Source organism: Pezoporus occidentalis, unplaced genomic scaffold (genome assembly GCF_034315485.1).
Source record: "Pezoporus occidentalis ecotype Australia unplaced genomic scaffold, CSIRO_AGI_Poc_V1 ctg39, whole genome shotgun sequence".
Lineage (NCBI taxonomy): Eukaryota > Metazoa > Chordata > Aves > Psittaciformes > Psittacidae > Pezoporus > Pezoporus occidentalis.
Genome location: NW_026915713.1, coordinates 1195171 through 1222138, shown reverse-complemented (window position 1 = coordinate 1222138; position 26968 = coordinate 1195171). Strand labels below are relative to the sequence as shown.

The 26968-nt window shown below is 41.9% G+C and overlaps 1 protein-coding gene across 1 annotated transcript in view; it reads left to right on the top strand.

Moving 5' to 3' along the window:
• Nucleotides 1–21170, top strand: part of RSPO3 (R-spondin 3) — a 60563-nt gene extending 39393 nt beyond the window's left edge. Inside the window, exon 6 of the mRNA XM_062632362.1 lies at nucleotides 20117–21170. Coding sequence (XP_062488346.1) covers nucleotides 20117–20310 — 194 coding nt within the window. The 3' untranslated portion in view covers nucleotides 20311–21170. The remainder of the gene's footprint in view (nucleotides 1–20116) is intronic.
• The last annotated feature ends 5798 nt before the right edge of the window (nucleotides 21171–26968 follow it).

Sequence of the window (26968 nt, the reverse complement as noted above, 5' to 3'; positions counted from 1 at the left end):
TTTTTTTTTTTTAAGGTAATAATGCTGTTGTGTATTTTCTTATGGCAATTTGGCAATACCTTCAGACTGGACAAGACATTTCTCTTTGAGAAATGCCTGCTGTTCCTGTGTTGTAAGTACTTTAGAAGAAACTTCTCACGTACTTTACTGTCAATTCTTATTTTATGGGATCTGAGTCAAACCATACTTGAAAAATACTGCACACCACAAGAATTTGTTCACAACCATGAATGGTTTGGGTTTTTTTTCTGTAATGTGCATAAAGGTGGGGTTTTTTTCTTCCTTTTGAGCAAGTCACACAATATATTCTAAGCTGTTTTCCACTCAGCATACAATTTCTTCAGAACCAATGCAGGCAGATGGAAAGTTATGTTCCAACTTTACCCATGCCCTTGGGATTTGTAGGTCTATATCTTAGATCCCTTTTTTTTAACATTCTGAAATCCACCACTATACACTCCTCAGTATCCACAGAAGTCACCATTCACTTTCACACACCTTCACAGGGAGATAAATTAATTTTTTTTAAAAGAAAGTTAATTCTTCATGAAACTGAGGAAATTCACACATAAATATTAGGTTAAAGTAGCTTTAAGGGACGGATTATGGTGACAAGCTAGGAGACAGAATTAAGCTAACAGTTTTTCTTCTGTTCCTACTGGAATGGGGAAATGAAGCTTTCCAACTCAATCTCCAGGTAACTTATCTTCCCTACTGCCACCATCCCTTATTACACAGAGAGAAACTTCTGTTCGCCTGTGAATAACAGAATAATTGCATGAGAAACCAAGCCAGGCTCTGTTCTTATGGGTTGCTGTGTCATCAGTGAGTGTAGGAGGTAACAGCAGAAAGACTGGGAAACAGAAGGGAAAGTAACTATGTATTTACTGTTAAGAAATACTGAAAATGCTCTTCTGTACTGTATGACTCCCTGTTGCTGCTGAGGCACTGCTTTGGAGTTTAGCTTTCATGACATCAGCTTTTGAAGTCTAGCAGCAGACGCAGCAGTTACCAACAGTGCTGCTAATCTTTTCTCTGCAGCCATAAAGAGGGACTTAGCTGGATCAGCCTCTGCCGTTTTCATGTTGAATAGATGTCTGTGGCCAAGGGAGTGAGGGCAAAGACCACATGATGACGGGGTATGCTCGTCACAGATGCCTCAATGACTTTGCTCAAGAAGTTGAGGTCAGAGACAGGATGTTAGTCAGTTAAGCTGCTGCTATCACACAGAAGCAAGGACATGTTTCTGGAACAGCTACACAAAACAAGATAAAACAGATGAAGAGGGTTTTTTTTTCCATCTGCTGGTATGTCATTAAAGCTGGTGAGATCTATTACAACTTTTTTCTCTTGCTGGTTACAAAATGAAGTTTTACTGGTAGAAGGCGCTAGAATTTTCAGAATGAATGCAAACAAATGGGAATAATGAGGATACAAATAGCCTGACCAACATACAACATTCTTTTTATTCATTTTACAACTAAATTAGTTGATCCCAGTGTGTTCTGACATGGTAATTCCCATATGTCTCACACACAGCCTCCTTTCAGTTCAGTCCCATACAAACCTCACTGTAATTTATTTCAAAATTCTTCTCTTTAAATCCCATGATAGTGAGTTCTTTCTAGTCTGCATGGCTACACGATTTTTAGTTCCAGTTTTTCTTCTTCCTTTCTTTCCCTCACACTCCTTATTTTGTTCCCCCAGTGCAGCGCACCGTTACTTTTGCCTTCCCACATTCAACATCTTCTTGGCTCCTACCTTTCACTGACAGCCATACCTTGAGTCGTTTTTCCTGTAGCCACGTCCATTAGTGGCAAATAGAGGTACTGGGGAAGAATAGCTTGCAGAGCTCTTCAAACACTGCAAATTATCCATTAACATTATTTCTTTGCCTCAATGCATGTGCTGCAGCCAAACACAAGTCCTTTTGTACTGATGTCTGCAAACGCATGAGACTGACTTTTAGCGGCCAAAAGACAAATATCAGAAATGCATACAAAAGTGTTTGTGGAGAAGGAAGTTCACGTTTTCATGCATGAGTAATTCTGCCAAGAAGTCACCATATGATTTTCTGCTGAATCCCAACTAAACCCCTGAGAGAGCAGTTTTAAGTTCTTTTAGAGAATGTGTTCTTACAAGTTTGAATAGGCTAAAACCACTCACCAAAAGACTACGTGCATAGTTATGAGCAAGGAAGACATCTTAGAAACCTGGATATTATGCTAGCCAATAGGTAGGCTACATCATTTACACAGTTGTATTTTTGCAAGCAAATCAATAATACATTTCACGTGTTACTTGTTCATACATCAATTCATGTATTGCATGCTGGTGGCATTTAGATGTTCAAAGGAGAAAACCAATGATATTAACTGCCATCAGTCCTGTGCAAACACAGGCCAAAGAAAGTTCCTGTTCCTGACAGGCAAAAATTCAAGCATTAGACATGAAGACATGGTGGGATGAATGTAGAACAGCCTCCTCCTTTATATTCCTACTACTATGGAGTGTAGGAATTGTCACCTTGTAGAGTGTGAAAGCAGGATACTATTATGAAAGGAAGAGGGGCAATTTTAGTCAAAATTCACAAGAGGCATGGTGGTTTATCACTTCATGGTTTGTGCTGCAAGGAGAATACAGACATTATGCAGTGATTTATTTTTTTACTTAGTGTACAGCACAAATGAGAAAAAACAGTGTCTTTGAGATGAGGAGCTGATTTCCAGAAGCAGACTGGCGAACAGAAGGGAACCAAGGGAACAGCATTTATTGTTGATTTAATGACGACTTATATATACTTGAGGAAAATAAAATAAAATAAATGTTTTTATTGTACATGTGAATATAAAAATCCAGGTTTGATTTGAATAGCTTAGAGAACTGAGACTCAGTTCACCTTTGTTGTTTCTTTGAACTAGTTCCTCCACCCCTTATTGGTTATATATATGTAAAATGCTTCAAACATATTAAGCAGATCATGTCTGAAAATTCAGTGTTATGTGTGAGGAAGGAATCCTATCAGGCATTTATCAGATTGCCAAATCGAGCACTCAGCTAAAACTCCCAGGCCATTCATCAAGAATTTACTTTAGCTGAAAACAATGTAACTTAATACTAACAAACTTAAAATATTAGTCAACAAACTAAACTCATTTAACTTAAACTCACTGAGTTACCCACCCTAATGTACACACTCTGATGCTGTATGGATCCATGTAACAAAAGAGCACAGAGGGCTGTGGAGTCTAAACTAAGTTGCCCTTTTAGTATTTCTCACACAGAAAAGTTTCTGCAGTTCATCTCTGGTTGTGGTGGACTAATTCCGTTAACAGTCAGTTAAGCTTGTCCCAGGCAACAGAGAGAAAGAAAAAGAGCCCCTACTAAATAAAAGATTGTGTAAGTTGCATTACATTTTAAAATGTACGTGGAAGTACAGTAGTGCAGGAAGCCATTTGAAATCAGTGCGAGTTTCACCACTTTGTACAGCTTTTGAATTGTGGCACATAAAATCAGTGTTTCACGATCTTCACAACCCATAGAAATTCCTACGTAGCCACTTAAAACTTGCATATGTATGTGCCACATCAATGTGTTTATTCATATAATACCCATTTTTCCTGAAAAAATCTGTAGTGCCAGGCATCTGGAAGAGTTGCTTGTGCATTTTGTTGAGCTCTATTGTCACGCTGGACAATCTGAATTTGGCATGGATGCGATTTTCACCGAGAAGGTTTTGCTGTCTGAGAATTGAGATGAGGAATGACAAGCTAAGACTCCTCTAAGCCTCCGTAGGTTTGGTAAGAGCATGATGGGATTCACTGTACTTAAGCTGGACAGCTACAAATCAGTTGTTTTTGTCAAAGCAAGGGTAATCTAATGGTGGGGTTAATACTGCACCTGGGAGCAGCATCCGTGACACTGTAAAATGGATTCTAAGAAAGACAAAATAATTTGGCTCCTGAAAGTGCCTGTTTCGTTCCAGTGGCTGTTAAGGACAGCCTAGTATGAGTTATCTGGACTTTTACCTGCTAACTTCTAAATTAAAGAGCACATTCTCTCCATCTATACAGTAATGACTTTGCAGCACTTCAAAATCTAAACCAAGGTTCCTCCAGGCTGACTTCGTAAGGAAGATGAGCGTGTTTCAGAGGATCCATCAGTCAGCCACAGTAAAACAAAAAGTAGAAGTGAGACATACTCATTCCCAATACTAATTTTATTTAGTGTTGGAAAAATCCTGGTTAGAGCAACATTTTGTTGTGTTTGTCGATAAGCATCTAGTAATGGCTATATACCTGCTTATTGAAAGGTTAACAAGCTTTGAATAGTCTGCTCCTACACACTCCACACACCGAAGATACATTCTCTTCCCAAGGCAACAGAGGCCCACACCAGCTCAGTAATTCCTCAGTGTACTATTTTAAACATTTTTCTCTGATTAAAAAAAAATAACGGGGTAAATTCTGGATATTTTTGGTACTATTTTTACTTAATCACATTTAAGTCCTACACATTGCTACATGAGAAAGTAAGATATTCCAATCACAGCTCATCCCAAAAGTCACATCCTCTTCCTCACATATAGCTCAGTGGCATTTCAAACAAGAGGGCTGGAGCACGTGAGCCAGGGAGACATCACTGCACAGTTCGCTTGTATAACTGTGAGATATGGGGTGTCCTGTGTGAAGGTCACCAGTGTGGCTATGGTTAACGACCTTACTCCATGGCAGGTCACAGGACTTCTGAAGCCTCAAAATGAACACAAAGCTAATTACTGCATCCCTGTGTTTACATACTGCATACGCCAATGGGTCATAACTCCGGCCTTTGCAAGTCTGAGTTACTATAATTGAGGAATCTGTCTTGTGAAGAGTTTGGTTGTTTATTTTCTGTTTGTGGATGCCAAGAGGACCTCTCATTTCCTTTCCTTGCAGGGGTTTTGACTCTTAAACTTTAACACATTTCCAGCCTCCAAGAGTAGGGCTCTTGAGACTGGGAATCCACTAGATGCAACATGAAGTGAAATGGAGTCCTGGGGATGCCTTGAACAAGGCAAAGCACAGACAGCACAGGGCTGCTCTTCATGCAAGGCAGACAGGAGCACAATCTAGAGAAAAATCTCTGTGAGAAGGGTTAAGAGGAAAAAAATAGGATTGATATGAATCAGAGTGATTTGTGAATCCAAAATAGCTAATAGTAGAGGATGCAGTGGCTCTACAATTCAAGAGCTTAAAAGGCTGGAAAAAGCCATTCTTAAACTTTAATCACAGCATTTGCAAAATGTAATCACAGGCAGTTTTGAAAGTCTTATTAGGTATTACCTGCAAACAGAGATCCTAAAATCTGAACTAATTACTAGTAATACTGCAGTTTGCTACAGTATATTTATTTTGTTTGTGTTAGTGTGAACATGAAATTCCTATCATACCTCCCAGTTCTGACATGCAAGCAGGTACATACACACCGTGTGCCTCTGGTACTGTAGGTACTATACATGTATGCAAACAGTGTCTACATGTGTATGGCACCAAGGTTGTATTCTCTGAATGACACACATCTCAGTGAAGAGCCAGGCTGAAAATGGCTGTGTGGCTGTACACCAACCTGTACGGCCCTCAGGTATCAGATTTAGTTTTAGCCTCTCAGGGGTCTGGGCTGACACTGTCTCTGTGCTCCTCAGGAGACATTCTCCTCTCCTGCTGCCAGCTCCTCTTTTGCTAGCTGCCAGCTCCTCCCTGTCCTGGGGAGGCAAGTATCACAGGGAAGGTTGCGCAGCTGCTCTGAGGCCCCCCCAGAACATGCTATCAAAACATGTGCTGGACACACTGCTGGTAAACAGCATCATCCTCACATTAACAGGAATGGCGTCAAAGCTGAGAAAGAAGTGTGCAGTCAATCGCTCCCGCAAGGGAAGTGAATCAGAAAAAACCTGATGCATTCTTCTATTAAAATGTGAACGATGTGAGTGCTGTTCTCCTCAGAACACTAAACCAAATAAGGGATAGAAATCAACTCTTCTTTTTCTTTCTGATCCTCCCTTCCGGTGCCTCCTTGTGCTCTAGAATTAGCCGGCTATCTTTTAGATGCCTGAGCTCTGTAGGAAAAACAGGAGGGAATACAAACCTCTCATGCAAACCTCTTCCTCTCCCTTCCAAAGTGCCCATCAGGTGCTCATTCAGCACCAGATTTCCAGCACCTGCTTCAGATTTTCCCTCTTGGATAAAAATGTTTGGGATTGAGAGGAGCAGCTTCAGCTTTAGGTGGTGAAATCCACAGCTATATAAAGCTGAAATCCACAGCTATATCTATACTGCTAAAGGAAAGCAGGCAAAGGTCTGCTCCTTGGATACAAGGCAAGGGCCACCTTCTGGCTTGCATCCAAACTTGATGGGGCTATTCCCTTCACAGCAGATTTGACTGGGGAAGAGGGATGGCTGTTGCAGGTCAGAGTCCTAAATCAAACTACCAGTTACGTTGTGCAGACACACAGGGGTCTGCCTGGTCTCTGGCCTTCTTCCCTGTTACAGCTATACTTTACTTAACCATGGCACCTTCACCTTCAGCAACTTCACACTGCCGAGTTTCAGGGAGAGGCAAATAGGGTACTTAGCTACTCTCTCAGAGCTAAGCAGAGACCATATGCGAAAGAGCAGTGTCATTCTCTCTTATTCCACTTCCTCACTCTGCCTGCATATCTTTACAGACCCTTCTTTTCCCTCCACACTGCTCTTTCTATCACTTCTTGCAGTCATTGCCTCCAAAGTCCTTGTCCTAAATTCTAGTGTTGTAAGGAGCTCTTTCTGAGGGGGAGGACATCTCAGCTGAAAGAGGAAATAAGCCTCTTCCAGGCTGTGTGCCACAGCAAGATACCTTGACAACTTCTTTTTCTTGACTCTTCAGAAGACCACAGCAAACCTTTTTCTCACCTTTGGGCAGTACTACCATGAAGTAAATGTGAAGGGAAGTGGCTGCTGACAGCAGTGCTCACTCAGCCCGCACCACCTGGAGATCTAAATCCCTCACTATTTTGGCCTGTGTGTCCTGGAAAGAAGAACAAACACAAGAGAGAAGTTTGCTAGCACATCTAGCAAATTTAGTCCAAGAATGCAAACCATTTGGGGTATGTGAGCTACAGAGTAAATCAGGCAGTGGGTGTTTCAAGTCTAATGGTGACACACAGAGCACTGTTTAATCAGATAAATCCTGGGCTGTGGAACACTTCCATGTATAGCAATGCTGTTATAACATTGCCAGTCATGGACAGCAATGGCACTCATTCACTATTGTGTTACAGCTGCCCTTCTTTTAAAGGGTCTGATCCATGATCTGCTGAAATCCCATTGACTTCAGAGTACTTTCGATCTAGCTGTAATGAAGGGATTTTCAGCATGCCTTTGTAACAAAGCGAAAACAAAGGAGCACTTTTCAGCTGCTGTTTCTCCTCATCTTTCTGGATATTTGCCTCTTCTTCCCCACCCAGGCAGCTCTGTTTGTTTTTCCCCACCCAGGCCTCTGCATCTCCAACCTCATCGTCTCTTCTCAGCTCACTCTTCCTGCCAGCTCTGACACCTCATGCAGTCTTTGGTCTGCTTAGGCTGCCACCTCCCAGCTCTCTTCAACCTCGTAACTTTGGGAAAGAAAATACTCACTGCCATAACTTTCCTTTATGAAGGTCCAAGGAGCATCATAGCATTCCCAATGATATGGTAACAACCAGCATTATTATCTGAGATCATAAAGATCAGGAGAGAGGTTGTGGGAATCTCTATAATTCAAGATTTTTAAGGAGGTTAGACAAACATCCATCAGAGAAAGCCTAAGTATAGTAGTTCAGCTTCTAGTAAGGGACTTTATAATGCTTTGATAAGCATTTCTAAAATTGCTACGAAATTTCCACAACATTTTCTTTTGCCTGTTGCTTTCTGTCAGCTTTCTACAGAGAGACCACATACTGCACATTTACATAGAACAAACCAAAGTATCTCTGTCCACTGACACTAATATAAGGCCTCCTGCTGTCTTTACTGCGCTCAGACTTTTCTCTGGGACTGAGTCAAAGAACCAAAACCAATTTTCCTTTCATTTTGTCCAGTTTAGTCATTTACATAGCTGAAATATCTGTTCATGTTCCTCTTTGTAATCATCAGCTTTGAATCATTGTTCTAGGAAGACTATAGAGCTGGGTCTTCTAACAGAAAAATTCAGTGAAATCATTACACTAACTCACCAGAGCTTGCATGTCTCTGCCAGTGAAGCTATGCTTTTTAAGAGCAGGTGAAGATATGGTCCATGAGGGGCATATTGCTGTAAGCTTAGACCTGAAAAAGTGAGCTAATTTTAAGGACCGATGCAAACATATATTATCTTTTCAGTAATTTTTTTCTGAAACAATTTTGCAGTGGCAAGAAATTAAAGGGGAGGGGAAAAAAAATATCATGTAAAGATTCAGTGGCTGTGCAAAATTCAGAACAAGCATTTCTTAAATTTTCTATTTTAATTTCTTAAAATCCAAAATGGTAACAAACAGTTAACCAGGGGTCCATGAGTGAAACATACACAGGTGAGGACAAGACTATAATTTAATGATAACTGTGGGGATCTTTCCACTTTTTTTTGGTTTACAAGCAAAGTGACCCAGTAATGAATTTTCTCATTTCTAAGCTCATCCTCCCCAACATCTATGACAAACAGTAGCCCCAGTATAAAGATTTACAGCTACAGTTATGTCTCTGCTTTGTTCTTAAGCATGTATTTACTTCTGCTATTTACTTTCTGAAATTCTCTCTCTCATTTGTCATCTGAAGAACTCTGTTTAAAATGAAAACAGGCTTTAGACATGAAACACAGTTACATTCCTGAAACATGAGATGAACAACCTTTAATTCACACAACCTTTCATTTACAGTAATGTTTAATGGATGGGCCAGTTTCATTATGGACAATGCCTCTCCCTGTCATTAGCCTGCAGAAAGGTCTAAAACTCTTAAGCATTTAAAGGAAGGCTGCTCCAGGCTCTGTATTCCCTCCTTCCCTCTCTCCCTCCCCCACTCCCCACTACCCCTTCTGACTGCCCTTGTTCTAAGTGCATAATCTAAATGCTGTACTCTGCAAATTGCACTTCTTGTTGGCTTCGAGCTTCGAAGGACCCTTCTGAACACTTTTTTTATACAAACCCTAACAAGGTCAAAGCTGGAAGGATCTCAGCTGGTGGATTTGGATCCCATGAGCTAGTGACCATTTATAATTAATATTAATGAATGGCAGACGACAGATGTTTATTGCTTAAGTAGAAATGTGCATTGCTAAACCAGGAGGATTTAGTTTAAATCCAGAGGAACTGACTTCGTTTTCTGTATGAATGTGGATGGCGGGAGGGCATGCCAGTAGGTGATCCAGCCCCTGCTACCTTTAAGCATGAACAAGGCAACGATACTCTCTAAAGAAGGATCCTGACCTCTCTCTTTGATTGAAGCATGATGTCTGGACCTTCAAAACATTAATTGAAGGAGGACTCTCTGTTCACTTCAGTGGCTCTAATTTGCACCAGTAGTGGTTTTTATCTGTAGATCCCAGTGCACTTACCAAAATTAAGGAACTCTTATCTCCATTTTACAGTTGTGGAACATCATAAAGTCATATGAAGACTGTATTATAAAGAAAAAAACGCTTTGTCTCTGAGACAAAGGATCACATTCCCAGCCACAGTTTACTTTATGTCGTTGGATTTTTCCCCTCAGTGGTCTTAAATCAAACTGAAGCTATGATGGATAAAGTTCTTAAGTTTAAATGTGACACAGTGGAAGATGCAATATGGAGATGGAAGTCTCTGTGAATCCCTCTGAGTACAGGCTTAAGGTTGATGGAACCTCTATGTTTTCTAACTGAAAGCAACTCACTCTTTCAGAGGACATAAATTAACTTCCTGGACACACAGACATCTTGGGTAATATTTTCAAAAGTACATGAACAATTTGAAGTAACTTCTTAGTTACTGGTTAAGGTTGGAGTAAGGGTCTATTTGCTTCTGATTCTTTGAACAAAGCATCCTGATCCTTTTAGTATCTCACTACAGTATGTGTGCACTAACTGCTGTTTTCTTGCCTGTACACTTCTGTATGACAGTCTATAAAGTGTTTCTGACCATGTCATACCTGCTTGCGAAATAATTGATTTTAGGTATCAAAGAGGGCCTAAGAAGTCACTAGCAAGAGGAGGTGGTACTCAGATATGTAGAAATAGTGAGTAGTTTCTCCTTTTGACTAACATAAAAGTTCTTGGAGCAGGCAGCAAAGTGATTAGTTACTCAGTTTTAAAGAGTGTACAGTGGGCTTCTTCATCTGCAGGGAAAAGACAGCTGGAAAGAGAGATTGCTGGTCTCCACAGGCCTCAGTTTTCAGAGGCTAGAGAAGGTCCTGACTTCTTGAAATACATCGCAGTACAGAAAATATCACCTGCTGAAATTTAGCTTTGGGTTGCCTAGAACTTTTTTGCGTCCCTACAATTTGGCTCCTGTAACCAGTCCTGCCATACAGGCTGCGCACTCCCCCTGGAAGTGTGGAGCCCAGGATCGCCACCAATTTACCAGCACTGCTATAGCACTTGTAAGACACCAGCCAAGCACCAAACAGAAAGATAAAACATGCCTACAGCTAGCTCTGAACTGCCATTGTATACTGCTGGTTGGGACTGTGCTAGACAGGACACAGGGCAGATCTCCTGGTGGGGTGACTTAGGGGTTACAGACTTTCCTTAGCACTCGGTGGTGCCCTCTGTCATGAGAGGAGGCTTCCTTATCTTGTTGGGGGCTGCATCTCCTCTAACCTTTGAGCCATATGACCTCGTTTGTATCTGATCTAAATGGCATGGTGGTCAGCTTATAAAGTATACTAAGTGAAGTGGACTCCAGTGATGCACTGTCACACGGCATACTCATTCTTCACATTTCACTTCAAGCTACTCATAAAGCTGGCTGCCCACTTCAGTATGCAAAGCCAGTGTTACTACAAACAGTTCTAAATGCTCAGCTCATTCCCAGAGGGATTTAATAAGAATAAACTTATCACATTCTTGGAAAAGGGGAAAAAAAAAAAAAACAACAAACAAAAAAAACACACACCCCCCCAAAAAAGGCATGACAGCCTGGATAAAATGCAGAACAGAACAGAACAGAACAGAACAGAACAGAATAGAATAGAATAGAATAGAATAGAATAGAATAGACATGGACAATTTCTCTCTGCGATTCATTTTAAATGGAAGACTAATGGGCAATATTAAAACATCTGCATTCAAGTTTTTTTCATGCATGTCCTCCATGACCCCTACTTAGAAATCTTTTTAAAAATATTTTATAGGGCTGAATTTTCCAAAGGAATGGAAAATACCAGATCATCAAAGTCATCACATTTCCCAGAAACTTCCTGATGTCAATGAAGCCCTGGTGGAAAGGAATAGGCTTCGAAACAACTTTGCCTCTGTGTTAGGTTTCTGTCTAGTATCTTGGCGGCTTGTCCACTGGGTTGGCCTTTGGCAACCCACCTGGCAGGCTGACAAGGACTCGAGAGCTTGAAAACCTGAGATCCCTTTGACAGTATCTTGGTCACCTGAGCTCCCTGAGCTTCCTATGGCCAAGCTCTGAATCACTTTGGCATAAAAACTTCCTTGAGCCTTTTTCAGAGGCAGCCTGAGAGCCTTGGTGATCCTAATCCTCTTCTCCACAAGCTGCTCTCTACCTGGCAAACTGCCAGGTATCTTCTCAATAGGTGAGAAAAACTCTTCAGAAACATATGGAGATGTCCAAAGTGAAATGTCACATCACCCTTTTTTGAAAGGGCACCTTTGGAGTCCCTGATCTGTATGAAATTTAGAAACCTGACCTGTTATTTGCACTACCTAGAGAGGGGAGGATCAATGCTTTGGCCAGCTGAAATAGTATACAACACACTAGAGACATGAAACAGAAAGAAACAGCCATTTTTCAACACCTTGTTTTGAAAAGCATCCTTGACAGTAAATTCTCCCTTCATTTACACCAGAGACCAACCTTGGTGACCTCTGTGTGTTTCAGCAAGTACAACAGAGGGCAGGATCGGGCCTCCAGCAAATTTAAGCCATAGCACCTTGGCTCTGGGCTGATGGCTTCGGTGAGTGGATCCGTAAGGTGCTACTGCCAACCGGCTGATCCATCCATCCATCAGGCTGGCCTGGGTTACCTGTGGGACACGCAGGCGCTCCCATCTACCTGTCAGCACAGGCGTCACCCCAGGCAGGAGCACAAACAAACCATGCTTAGAGTGGAGGGGACAAGTGAACCATGCAGAGTGGGGCCAGAGGTGCATCCTGTTGACTCCTCGTCTTCCTTTACCTTCCTGCCACATCAGGAAACTTAAGGAGATGTAAAAAGGGGGCTCGAGGGGAGTATATAGTTGCACCTGTACCAGCAAAGAAATGGTGGAAGATGCATGGGTTCCCTGGCCCTGGCATCCAGTACCAGGGCAGGAACTGCTGGCCTGGCCCAAGTGTTACGAGTCAGCACTTGCAAATCCCCTCCAGGATGCTCAGCCATCAGTACAGCCCACCTCTGAGCTATGGTCACCTAGGGAAAAAGGCATTCTTACACATGCATCCAAACACTACTGTCATACAAATATCTTCTGAACTGGAAGGTTTCATTAATGCAATCAGTTTAAGTAAAGCCAAGGAAAATGTCTTTTCTCATTTCTCCCACCCTTCAGAGCACTCTGAGTACAAATTTGAGTACCAAAGAAACAAGTTTCTTTGGGTGTTTTCTCCTTTTTACTATTGTACTAGAAAGAGTTGAAATGGCTGCTGAGGCACTAGCATCTGTCTCTTATCATGTGTAACTTTTCTTGATTATTTCTAGAGAGGCAGACTAAACATGCAGCTCTGACATAATGCAGCATCACATTTTTATTTCTGGTTTGCTCAAAAGCCTGCATCAGCTGAACTAAGTCTCTAAAAAGGACTATATTTATTACCTCAATCCAGGATAATGTGAGGACTTGGATTACTGGTGCCCAAAAGGAAAAAAAAGTTATTATAGATTTCTGCCAATATCTTTATACTCTCCTAACAGGGTAAGGGGGTTTGGTACCAGTCACTACTATCGCCGGTCCTTGTACTGGCACCTGGTTCCCTTAGTCTTAAAAGAAGATTATAAAGTAGATTTGGACAATCATCTACCTTTTCGCAACTTTTAGGAGAGCTATAAAAATCAAATCCCATTGAGAAGCTGCCATTAAAAATCTCAAAGCAAGCCTTGTGAGAAAACATCACTTTCCTAAATACCAGCATGGTGCATGTCACTTCCCATCCTAAGCAATGCAGAGTGGTTTTCCGCTCTGCTAAACAGGCATTACTATGCTGTCTTCAGAAGCTGTGTTCAGAGTTTATAAGCTGTGGGTTCTTATAAGATGAAAACTGTTAAGTAATTGTAAAATTGCTGTTGTTAGCACAACATTAGTCCTGATTAAAACAAGGCTGCTAACAAACTCCCTTAGTCCCAACAGACAAGTGCAAAGGAAATAATTCCCACAGGCTCTGGTTTAAAGACACAGCAGTAAATGTCTCCACAAACAGCAAACAGAACTCATTATAGAAATCCTCCTCCTCTGGCTGCTTCTTTGACTGGAGGATAGTCTTGTATTTTCAGGCACTGGCAATGTCTTTTCTGTGGCACAGCAAAGACAGATCCAACCCATTTCTATTGCAAAGAGGTCATCAGAAGTCAGTTAAGTCAGAGACTTTCTATAAGCCTTGCTTATGAGCTCATGAGTCTGGCAGTGTGACTTCTGAAGCAGCCTATAGAAGCAGTGATGCTTTCCTACTTCCTATACACCTAATGGGATACAACTTGTTCTTTATACGCTACAACAGCCAAACCTGACATCTCAGCACAGCTGATCTGCTCAGCCTCCTCCTGTTCCTTTTCACCTGCTTCATGGCTATTGTGCAGGCCTGACCTATTCCTCTATTTAGACACAATGTTCTCATTCCCACTAATGTGCCTGCCTCAGTATGGTCCTCTTCTTGGAAGGACAGGCTAATACACACAACATAAATAAGAACATTTTTAAGTGAATGTAATTTAGTAGTCCAGTTTCTATTTTCAGAGGCAAATGAAGCTCAAGGATACTAAATCTCATAGAAAGATATCTGGACTCTACATCTAGGGAAGGATTTTCATTTTCAAGAAGAGATAAGGCATGTTAAGTGGGTAACTTTAAGTGCCAATATCATTCGAGGTATCTTAGGTTACCTAAGATCATCACATGGGACTGTGGCTACTCATGTGCCTTAAGACCTGTACTCATCCAGACTGGTATATGGAAGCCAGGTAGGCTGTGCTCATGAATCTAAACAGCGGGATAACCTATGTTGGGCTCCTTGAATACCTTTGGACCTTAGCTCCTTTAAAACTTTTACCCATATTCACTTCAGCAGTTGGTGTATCTTCAAAAGGAAATGCACAGAGCTATGTAGCACTTAGGTAGTTCTTGAAGTTGTTGACTCTCACCACTCTGGTCACCTGGAAATATAGTGATTATCAAATTGGACCACTGTAACTAGGAAAACAACAACTGCGGCTAAGAAAGTCATGCTGTTTAAAAATCAAAAAAGCATACCAGATGATTCGGCCACTTGTTGCTTGTGAATGAAAGGAGAATGTCCTTTGCACCCCTGGGCAGTTGGGGGTTTCATCTCGGCAAGCAGTGTGAGTACATACTACAGCCTGTGTTCCTGAAAAAAAAAATGTGTTACTTTTCTTGAGAATGAGACTGATCTACTCATTTGCACAGTATGACACAACCATATTGTAGATGCAGCTCTAGTAAGTGGGTTTAGAGACAGAGGCATGCTCCTCTTACTGGTATCTTCGCTCAGTGCATGTCATGCTGTCCACATCGTCTCATGAGGAAAGAGTGACAGACTTTCAGTCTAAGAGGACTAAAAAAGTCTCTGAGAAGACACTGGTCTGGTGAGAAGGAGGGCTACACACTTAGCCCCCAGGTTTTTTGTCCCCATACCTCCTGGGTGGTGGAGCACTGGAGCTGACATTTCTTCTAGCCAGGAAAGTGGTGGGAGGTCAGATGAGGCTGTGAGGGGTGTGAAAGAACTGTGGCACGTTACAGCTGTGGCTTGTGGTCTTTTATTATAGCTCTTGAGCTCATTACAGTGTAGTGGGGAGGTTTTTGTGGTCCGTGGCGACATGTACACTCTAAGCGCCAGGACCCTTCCAGACTGCACCTACTACCTTGGTGTCTACAACCCCAACAGGTGCAGTTTAGTGACTCCTCTTGCCCCCCTTCTGCTCTCCTGGGGTGAGTTTCTTCATGGGAGTGATGTCTCCAGAAGAAATACAGTCACCCCAAATGCCTGACGCCGGAAGTGAACAAATACGGTGCTCTGAGTTACCTGTAGTAATTACAGCTGAATATAATAGGGTGGGACTAAGAGACAGTACCTAAAGGAAATGAAGTCTGGAACCTGCACTAGTTAATCCACGTCAGCCATGATTTTTTCACTAAGTAACCCTCTCTCATGTGGTGTTTTTAACTACCAAGTTCCCTCAAGTTGTGACCAGCCCGTCCTCCATAAAATAGGGCTATGGGACTAGTGGAAACAACGTATCTGATGCAATAATGCAAAGACTTCTCTGAAATACTCTGGCTTACATATTTAAAGATGTATTCAGATGTGGATTGTATAAATACAGATGCAGGGATTTCTTTGACCAAAGGCTATAAATCAGATTAATAAGAACTCAGCACCTCTAGGCTGATCTGACATGTAATTATATTGTTGTTCGAATTAGCTTCATGTCTGCATTTAATTTGAACTGCTGCAATTCTCAAAATTATAGCATGTTTGCAGATTTCCCTCAGTATACAAAGTAGCTATTATTAGAAGTAGTAAATTATTCCCTACCTAAAAGAAAATTCACTAGGCAGCACCTACAGACCAATTCTTCCAGTACAGCCAGCTGTACAAAGTTTTGGTTCTAAATTAAAGCTATTTTAACGCCAAATTATTACCTCACAGAACTATTAGAGTCTCATGAATCCACACCTCCATAAGCAAAACGCTCCCTTGGAAAACGTTTGTGTCTCCCATCTAAAAAGACTTTTTTCTTTCGAAAGGATTTATTGAATCCGTAAGACAAACGTTAGCTGCATTAGCGTACCACTACATGAGAATTCTGTGACCCACCAGGAAACAACGATATCCCCATGCTGCGGCACAACATACTGCCTTTTTTTTTATACCCTCTTCCTGGCACACTAGAAAAGTGAATCGCGTACGCAGCATAAAGCAGGGACGGGAGACAGAGCAGCATGCAAAGAGCGGAGGAAGGGAAGCGGACAGGAAACGCTCCCCGCTAGCTCCTGCAACAACAGCTCGAGGGTACAGAGGAGGGAACCTCTACGCATGCAAGGCCGCTCGCTTCCCGGCCCCAGGGCAGGCGGCACGACTGCACCCCGCCGACCCGGGCTCCCTCCCACCCCTGCGCCGGACTCCCGCGCACGCACTGCCCTTGCGCGGGACCACGGCGCCCCCGCGCGACCGGCACCGACACCGCAGGCCGCCCCCCCCACCTCTCCTCCGTGCCCGTTTTCATGCGGTACAGCCGCATGAAGGTGCGCTGAGATGATGTGTGTATGTGCACATAAACGGGACACGTTCAAACAGCTTCCTTCACCAGCGAAATCGAAACTGCGGGAGAAAGTTTTCTTCTAAGAAGTTACACTGTTCACAGTTTAACTTCCAGTACCTAAAAGGGGCCTGTAAGAAATCAGGAGAAAGACTTTTTACAAGGGCAGTAAGGGTAGGACAAGGGGGAATGGCTTGAAACGGAACGAGGGGAGATTGAGATTAGACATTTGGAAGAAGTTCTTCCCTGTGAGAGTGGTGAAGCACTGGCACAGGTTGCCCGGAGAAGCTGTGGCTGCCCCATCCTTGGCAGGGTTCCAGGCCAGGTTAGATAGGACTTTGAGCAACCTGGTCTAGTGGAAGGTGTCCCTGCCTGTGGCAGAGGGTTAGAACTGGATGACCATTAAGGTCCATTTCCAACCCAAACCATCTTATGATTCTGTGTTTCTTTGATAAGGTTTAGTTTTTCTGCTATCCTTGCCTTTTCTTCTCCTTTAAATTCAAAGCAGTTCTGAGGGGAATTGTAAATGTAACGGCCCATGTAATTTTTACACTTTTCACAGATAACCAAATGCCCAAATTTCCAATAAATTTACACAACTTCTTGCATCCAGTCCAATATGCTGTTGTGAAGTGGGCTCCAGCAAGTAGTAGAAAGCAGAAAAAATACTCAGGAACAAGCTTCTGGGATGAAGAGAGCAGGGATATGAACAGAGAGAGATGCATGCAAGAATGTGGCTCCAGCTACACCCCAATGCTAACAGATAACTGCTGGTAGAATCTTCCCTTGCACCTAAAATGAACCAATGACTGGATGGAAGTAACATTATGCTGTCATATAAAAACTCCATTTTTTTAAAACAGTGATGAAAGGAGCTAAACAGCCTGCAAAGATGACCCTTTTGTGCTTTATTGCATTACCAGAGCAAAACAGGTTTAGAGACCAGATCTTTTCACAAATGGCAACAGCATGAAGGTGATAGCATTAAGCCGTGTATAAAATTGCACAGAGGACTCCAAACTAGGTATCCTCAGAGTAGAAGAGAATTAGGACTGAGTTTTAAGTATTCTCCAGGGATCAGTTTCGCTTGTGCTTTATGACACCAATCTGATTAAAACAGAAACAGTGAAGCCATGCCTAGATAAGTCTGTAGCTAGACACATAGTGTATTCTTAGTATATTCACCCACATACATATAAATGGATGCATCCTGATCCATGGAAGGGAAACCATTACATGTTATTCCAACATACTTAAAGAATTGTGGCTAGGAAGTCACAGCTGAAGGATTTTGGCTAATCACCAAGTGAACAATGTCAAACACTGAATGTCTGGACAGTTTCCATTCAAATAACATTTCATCTGGGACCAACTGTATTTACAAACCACTGGGAACGAAATTCCATACTGTCATTTATCCATTAGTCAGAGGCAGCATTACAGCCGGGTAATATGCAGGCTTGCTTTTGCATGGAGCTATCCCAGCTCTCCCCATGGTGGTAGCTCTCACTGAGCACATCTTAGATAGCATTGCCAAATTCAGAGAGGGATTCTGCAGGTATGGGGGCACATATTAGGGTAATCTCTGACTGGTTACCTAAACTCTGAGGTGCCATTTTATATCCAAAGCTTTACTCCATGTTCCAGAAACAACATGAAAAAGGCAGATGTTTGTCCTCACTTGACTTAACATGTGAATCTAAACCTTCCCTTGCTTTTCAATCTCAGGCAGTGTTGGAAAGGAAAAGCTGTAAAATAAGCCCATAGAGGTATACAACAAGAAGAGGATGTAGCATATCCTCACATCTTAGTCTTACTCCTGGCTTCTGCCTTCTCTTCACCTCTGAATCTCTCTCCCTTTACCTGACCTACTCCTCCTTGGACTGTCATCTGTTCTCAGAACTAAGGCACTGCCCCTGCACCTACTCCCTTACTGTGACCTACTTACTCCCACAGAGCCCACCATGGCACTAAATACTCCCATCTCTGTTTTCAAGTCTGGAATGGGTACAGTTCCCTGCATTCAGCACCCTTGAGCTATTGCCAGGTTTGTGTAACTCCCCCAACATCAGTATAGAAAAGCCTGGATTCTCTCTAAAGATATTTAAGAGCAAAATGCATTTTTGCTGGAACAAAGAGGGATAGATAATATTCAGTAGTATCATTACTAAAATATCATAAAACAGAGTTTGACCAGATGCTTTTCAACACTTGTCCAGAAATTTCTCCATGTGAAGAAGCATAGATGTCAGCATGACATTGTATCATGAAAGTCAAGAGAAGTTGCTTTTGAAGACATCATGAGGATTCATCTAACCACAGATGAACTTCAGCTGCATAGCTTAGTAGATGAACCAGTTCCACACAGAAAAAAACAACTGGTTTGTAAAGCAAATAAAAGGAATACAATCATAGCACCACAGAATGGTTTGGGTTGAAAAGCACCTTTGAAGGTCATCTAGTCCAATGACTGTCTTCTATGGGCAGGGACACCTTCCACTCGACCAGGTTGCTCAAAGCTCCGTCCAACCTGGCCTTGAGCACTGCCAGGGATGGGGCAGCCACAGCTTCTCTGGGCAACCTGCGCCACTGCCTCACTGCCCTTACAGGGAAGAACTTCTTTCTTATGTCCAAGCATAAATGCATTACACAGTATTTTCTCCACAGTCAATACACAAAGTTTTGATGTTCCTAAGGGGATGGAAAACTTTATTGTAGAGGTCTGTAGTGATAAAAAAATCCTCAACATCTTACCTTTATAAGTATTTAAAGCAATGAAGTACTTGAACACCTAGTTTTGTAACAATAGCCTAAAGCTTGGTATGAGACCTGGAACACTGTTTTTTAGTCTGAAGATGGGCCCATACATGTCACCAATGTTATAGTGGGATTCATGTTGAAATAACAAGAATCCTCTGGGATGGGTGCAGTTGGGGTTAAGGGAGAGGAGAGGGTTTTATAAAAGAGCTAGTTGCTGAATGTTGTCAGTGAAGGGGAGTAACATGATGGCTAATTTCCTCTCACCATATGCTCTGGGTCCCAGCCCAAGACAAATTTCTAACAGTCGTTAATGCTACCTGGCTTCCGCTGTGGATGTCCCCAAAACGGCTGTGTTTAGGTCAAGTACGTGGAGCTGTGTCCCTGGCTGTGGGAGACAGGCTATGGGTGTGTGAGGTATTTATACCAGCTCTAAACCACTGCAACTCTTCCAGGGAGTTCTTGGCTCCTTGCTCAGAGTCAGATTGATGGGAGGTGCTAGTTCAGTGGCTGAATTTAATAGTCTGATAAAGAGGTGGACATTTCTAAACACTAGTACTGCTGTCCAGCTTCTAAGGGCAGGTGCTAATCAAGGGCTGGTTTTACCAGATATGGGAAAGTGAAGGAGTCAGAAATTGTTTCAGCCTGAGCAAATCTTCTAATGTGCCATCATTTTTATTCCAGGGAAAAAAAGTAGGGAGGAGAAAAGAAAAAAGTCCAACAAAGACGAAAGCAAGGAGACAAGACAGGAAAGCAAAGGGCGAGCAGCACGAAGACAAAACCAAGAACAGAGGGAAAACAACAATAAAATGCAGCCGAAAAAAAGAAAAGCCCCAAATAAAGAACAGAACCTGGCACCCATTGACACTGCACATTAACAGCCCTCCACGATTGTTTAAGTCTTATGATGCTGCTATCTCTACCAGATCGCCCTGACAGGTGCTCCAACTGTTCAGGCTGCAAATGGACAATGCTACCAGTTATTACTAAACTTTAAACAACATTCCAAATACTTCCTATATTCTCCAAGCAACCATAGTTTATTAAAGAGATTGACATGAGCCAAGGAAAAGAAAAATAAATCTAAAAATGGGATACTTTAAAACTGTTATATTATATGCTTCCATGCATCTGTAAAAGGCAATTAAGAAATTTTGTATATATTAATAATAGGGTATAAAATATAGCAATATAATAATGAATGACATTCAGATGAACAATGTTTTCTTTGTAAAATATTTTTCAAGTTATTGTTTAAGTATGCGGCAAGAGATATGTCTAAGTCAAAGACGCAAATCGTATCCCTTCATATATTGTACATAAATACTAAGAGAAGGAGGAAAACTTTTCCGAAGAGCCAGTAGGAACCCAAGGGTTTATAGCCTCTGGTGGAGCAGAACGGGACTGTGCTGTGGTTCCTCGGTCCGTGCTTCAGCCGCAGGTGAGGAACACCAAAGGAAAGCTGACAGGGCTTTGCAAACTGAGGGAGAAGAAGCAGAAGCATCTGCAGCTTTGAAGACTGACTCCACGAGGCAGAAGGTGGTGGAGCTGAGCTTGAATAGCAGTCTTCTCTGTGGAACATCACAGTGTTTTCTGGTCTAAACAGTGGTACTGTGTGTGCAGTTTTATGCTTTTTATACCTATGTGTAACTTAAGTCTACATTTCAAATCTTCTGGTAAATGACAAATCATTTGTAGGAGACAATGTTGAGTTAATAAAACCCAGAAAAATAGATCATGTAAATATGTGGTTTTCAGTGATGGTGCCACCTTTTCTACTGGGGGAGGGAATCATTTCATAGCTCTATAGACTGAAGAGGACACAACTTACAAAGTACATCTAGTGAAAGTGTACCCACAACAGCAAATCAATTGAAGGATAGAAATTACAAACTTCTGTCCATTTTACCTAAATTCTTGTTCTAGTTCTTCTCTCTGACACAGCAGAGGTGAAAATCTTCACTGCTCAGAGGACAAACCAAGCCCCTTGGTTCCATTCTGGCTATATAAGAGGCTAGAGTGACCCACAAGTGAAGGACAGGCTATGCTATACGCTGACTCATTCCTCAGAAATGGATTTGCCCTTTACAGAAATACCTTGAGGAACCCACATGCTTCACCAGATGTCTTTTGGTGCCACGTTTTCCTCAAGGGCAGCTGTCACAGGGGTAACAGCCTGCCCAGTGTAGTGCATGGACTAGAAAATGTGGCAGGCAAGCTTTCCCAGCCAGTTCCCATCCCTATTCACTATTTCTGTTTCTCACAGTGAGTTTGACGTATAAAATTACTCTGCCCAATACTGAAGCCCACCTCTCAGGCTGAGGAAACCCAAGCAACAGGCTTCAGTGACTTTTGGAGGAAAATCCTAGTCATCCAGACAGTGACACAGGGGAGCTTCCTACATTTTGTTTTGTAAGAGCTTTGTCTCTTAATGATACATGTATAGATGCAGCAGTCTTAATAACATGGGTGTTTCAGACTTCCACAGCTTGCCTGAGCTTTCATGAGAATTAATCAAAGCTTTCTGTAACCAGTCCATGGTTATATGCATGTACTGTATTTTTGCTGGTGAGAAGACCTAAAGGCTGAACTTTACAGAGATGATCATCGTGCACATGGAACACTCATCACATACAATAAGGTCTGAATGGTGGAGAGAGAAAAGCAGGGTGTGCTGAATGCCTGTGAGAGGCACCTACGAGTGGGAAACTGGAGTGGGGGTGCTATCTGTGGGCTCCCAGCTCCACCAGAGTGAGCTGGTCTCAGTTTCCCACTACCAATCCTGGCAGCAGCAATCTTCCTCCACCAACATCTTCCCATCTTCTTGGCAGCAGCAACTGAGGAGAAGCTTGTCTCACAGAAGTGGAGGGTGCTCAGCACTGAGGCTCTGAGTGATACTGAAAGCAGGCAGAGAGAGGAAGGGAGAAATCCTGCTGCTGCCAGACTTGGAGGTTGGCACTGAAAGACGTGGTGCAAGCAGGAGTTCTGCTCTGAGAGGTGCTGGCATCACAACAGAAAGTGGCACTTGGTGCTTCAAACCCTCTCCTGCAGCTATAGTCACCACTCTGTCTGAGGTGCTGGTGGGCAGATGGGAATGTTCAGCTGCTCAGGAAGAATTTACTGCTTAATTTACTCCCTCCAGGGACAGGCTGTTGGCCGGATGAAGTAGCCCTGGTTGGTTTCAGCAAACTAGACCACTAGCTGGACCACATGGATAAGTGAACTCAGGAAGCTTTGTCTGCAACTCCTAATACTAACCAGTAGGATTGTGCCTTTTCTCTGCCTTAATTAAATATAGGAGGTAAATAGCAAGAGGTTTCAGATGGAAGAATGGCACTTGATAAAAGCACAAACAAAAACTACAAAAATGAACAAGAACATTCAGAGGGGAATTAAAAAGAGGAAAGAGCAAAGAAAGGAGCTAAACTCAGAATGACCCTCATCTCAGTTATTCTCTACTACAACACTTGGAGTCAAAGGAATGCCATTTATCTGGCAAAGACAGACAGAAGACTGGAAAAGCAGTACCAAACAGTTCAAAAGCTACAGATTGGAGAAAAAAAAAGTAAAGAAGAAAGGAAGAAAATGTAGGATATAAATGTGAGCTTTTTTATACACTGCCACATAAACCTTTATTACGAACTGCAGCGTGCGTCTCCCTGCTTATGCAAATGGCAGTGACAAGAGAGGTGTTTTGTCTTACTAAGAGAAGGACTTGGAATACTATCACCTTTCAGCAAGGGATAAAAATGTAAAAGGAATTTGGCTCATGGCAGTAAAAATTCATAGCAATAGTACCTGAAAAACCATGACACAATTTTCCTGGAAGTGATCAAGGAAGATGCCGTCATGTTGTTCCCTCCCACACAGGATAATGTTTGATAATATTTCCTGTAGCCATGGTGAAGCACTAAAATGTACATCCATCTCATCTGGGCAACTAAAATTTTATGCAGTCGTGGCACTGAATGAAGACTACCCTGGTGGTAGTGGCACCACTCCACTGGGACTCCCAAGAAACTGAAGAATGTGGACCTTTGTACTTTTTCCACCCAGTAATGAATATGTAAAATAAGGAGTCAATGCTCTTACACGCTAAGAGTGTAAGAGATAATGGGGGCTCATATGACCTTACTGGAGAAGATCTATGATCGGGTTAAATACTGCAGATAGCTGTGAGTAGATTTGTGTGAAACTTCTTTCCTGACTATTGCTTTCCAGTTACAAAATACCTAAAACCATTAAGAGTCAACTTTAATTTCCAGAGGATTATGAACAGAGTAGGATCATGAACAACTTTTCTTAAAATGGGAGCTAAGGCGAATGGGGTTAACTGTCACCCAAATTCATAGTGTGATAATTACTAAAGAACAGGCCTAGAATAAAACACTAAATATCAGTTATGGTCAGTAGATCAACAGGAATGAGGTGCTATTTCTGACAGTTAAACTGCTCGGGGTTATAATCAGTAACAAAGAGGCAGAAAAATGAAAAAAAGCAACTGTTACGGTTCAGGCTTCAGATCTGTCTGACCAAGGTGTTGCTTGTTCTCTCACCTGCCTCCATTTTAGGGAAGACCCAAATAAAGCAATCCTGTGTTAAGGTCTCATAAACAGTTTAAGCTCTAAACTGTTGAGCCTTTCACTCAAATTGTCTCAGCACCTTTATTCTGAGCCACCAGAGCAGAGCTGTCAGACTGATCAATGCACAGGTTTTGCTGTATGCTGTAGCAAAGCAGCAGCAGAAGGACCCATCTGCAGAATGGGACCATCATGATCATAAGTCATCCCCCACAACACTTGTTGCACACCCAGAAGGTCTTGTGTCATACCCTTTACCGACCAGCTCTGGATACTTGTGGTTGATATGCTGATGGGAAAGAAGCTCATGGATATTGTTATTAATTCAGAAGTATTCCTCTATAGTCCTCATGAGTCACTGTCATTTATTTTTTGTTTCTGTGGTTTTAGGCTCTTAGCTTTATGATGCAGCATGAATGTACTATGACTGTTGTACTTAATTGCTATACGTTCCTAATTTCAGAGGCAGCACAGGGTTTCGTTCTCACAGTTCACATGAAGTTGCAAGAATTCAAACAAAAATATCTGCACACCATGACATAACAGCTAATCATGGGAGCCACTGTTCACAGCCATATTCTGCAAGCATCAGCTGAAGCTGCAGTATCAGGCTTTCCTAAGTCCAACAACAAGGGCTTGGGCAGCACTGTCATGTTTTCAGGCTCAGATCTGCTACTTCAGTGTTGTTACCTAGCACAAAGCTTTATATGGTAAAGACCTTGCAGTCTTATGTGGCAAGCGTACTTTGCAGTTACACATCCTCAAATAATTCTCCCATATGGCCTCTCGTAAATGAGGGATTGGATTTTTCCCACTATTTCATAATAAACTGGCATAATTTAAAAAGAAGTTAAGTCAGCATGTTTGCTTACCATTAAAATATCTCATCTGTCTCTTACATCTTCCTCTCCTAACTTAGCTGTGATAGTCTTAGTGGATTTAAGCCTGCTCTTTCAGACCTGGAATGCAATTGCATTTGCCTTTGAGAAACAAGAGTATTCATTGATTGGTTTGGCACAGAAATTTCTGGGTTTTCATGGGTAGATGAAATTTTTATTGATACTGTTCTCTCTAGCATTTCAGGGTACTGATAATGTCCATATCAAACCCTCATACACAAGACATTCAATTCCTTAAAATTAACCCTCTGCATTTCTGCAGAGCAACATTCATTAAACATCTTTTTAGCTATAAAGCTGTCTGAGAATAATCATTCGTATGCCAGCAAGAAAATGGACCTTTAAGGATCTTTGAGACTGGCCATCTGGGGCTACTTTCTAGAATTTACTAAGTATTTCTTAGGACTAGTCTTAAGATGTATTTCAGTGCATTGTGGCTCTGTTTCCATCTCAACCTTATGTTGTCCAGTCTGGGATGTTCATGGGAAGGTTAATAACAGGTCCAGTACTTTTCTCTGTCAGTGCACATGCACATCTGCACTTACCCTGTGCATTCGTCTAAATTACTCTGTCCTGCTTAGCTCACATAGACACTGTACATTGATTTGGTCTGGGGTCATTAACCATTGTCCTTTCTGACTAGCTTTTTTTGTTAGGTACAGATATCTTCTGAATTTTCTGTCTGTAGCTGAACTTTTGAATCTCCAATCCCTGTGGTCACATATAGAAGGAAACAGTGGCCTCACATTCACCCCTGTTTTGCTTCTTCCTCCTGTCCTCTCAACTTTCTGCCTAAGTGTTCTTTGCTTCCCCTTTATTCTGTGTTACCATGGTTCCTCTCCTTCTGATCCACCTCGGGTATCCTCAGTGACAATCCAACTGCTGCCTGATGGCAAACTAAGTGCAATTGAAGTTTGAGTCTCTTCCTTTCGCTTCACACATCTCCCTTGCTTATCTTTCTTCAATTGCTTCTTATGAAGGCTATGAAATAAAGGAAAACCAAACTGTTTTACTAACAGACTCATTTGTGATCACAGGGCCTTAGCCTGGGAAAGGGGGGTAAGGTAAGCAGCCTTTCTTGGATGAAAATGCCATCGCAACTTTTTCTGTAATCAGTACTGTGGAGGCAGGAGAAATTCTGCAGATAGCACAAAACCAGGATGAAGTATTACAAGGACAGGAGGGAAAAGAGTTGTCAGCTGGTCTGCCACCCTTAAAAGAATGATGTGAACAAAATTAAACTAGCAACAGTGACTGCATTTTCATATATAAAAGGAATAAAGCACTGGGATAAATGATCCCAGAATTAAACCAATAAATTTCAATTTACTTAGTTCCTGATGTGCCTACAGGAGGAAACCAGAGGTGAAACAAATTAATGCAAAGATGGGAACAGAAGGATGGCTGGCTGCAGATAAGCAAGAAGCAGAAAAACATATTGTCACTATTATTTAATTTATGCATTAAATAATCTCATTCACAGTCTACTCCAGTGCACCTATGGCTAAACAGGTTAATAAACTTCTACTGATATTTGTAGAGCCATTACAGTGGGGGAGATGGTACAGCTACTAATACCTTCCACTGATGAAACAGGTATTTTCCCAGAGCATGAAATTAAGGAATATTTTTTGTGATTTTTGGTTGGTTGGTTTGTTGGGGTTTTTTGTTTTATTTTGTTTTTCTTTGTGTGACTGAAAAACAGGAGGGCAGTTCCCCTTTCTGCTTTATGCTACAGCACAAAATAGCTGGTTTCACAAACGGTTTGATCCTCACTATATTATTGATGCACCATATAAATATACATCAGTCCATAAAATAGGCTGCTATGGAAAAAGAAAAGTGGATAAAATTCCTTAGGTAAATCAAGATAACCTGCTCAAGGGTATGTTCCTTTTCTATAAGAAATTACCTATTTTTTTATTCTGCTGTCAAAGTTGAGCAATGGTAGAAACTGAAAAACATCTTACAGCAAAAGTATAATTCAAAATGATAAAGGAAGTTATTTTTCACGGTGATGCTTTGTTTTCACGGTGAAAGAAACCTCCAATGAGTAA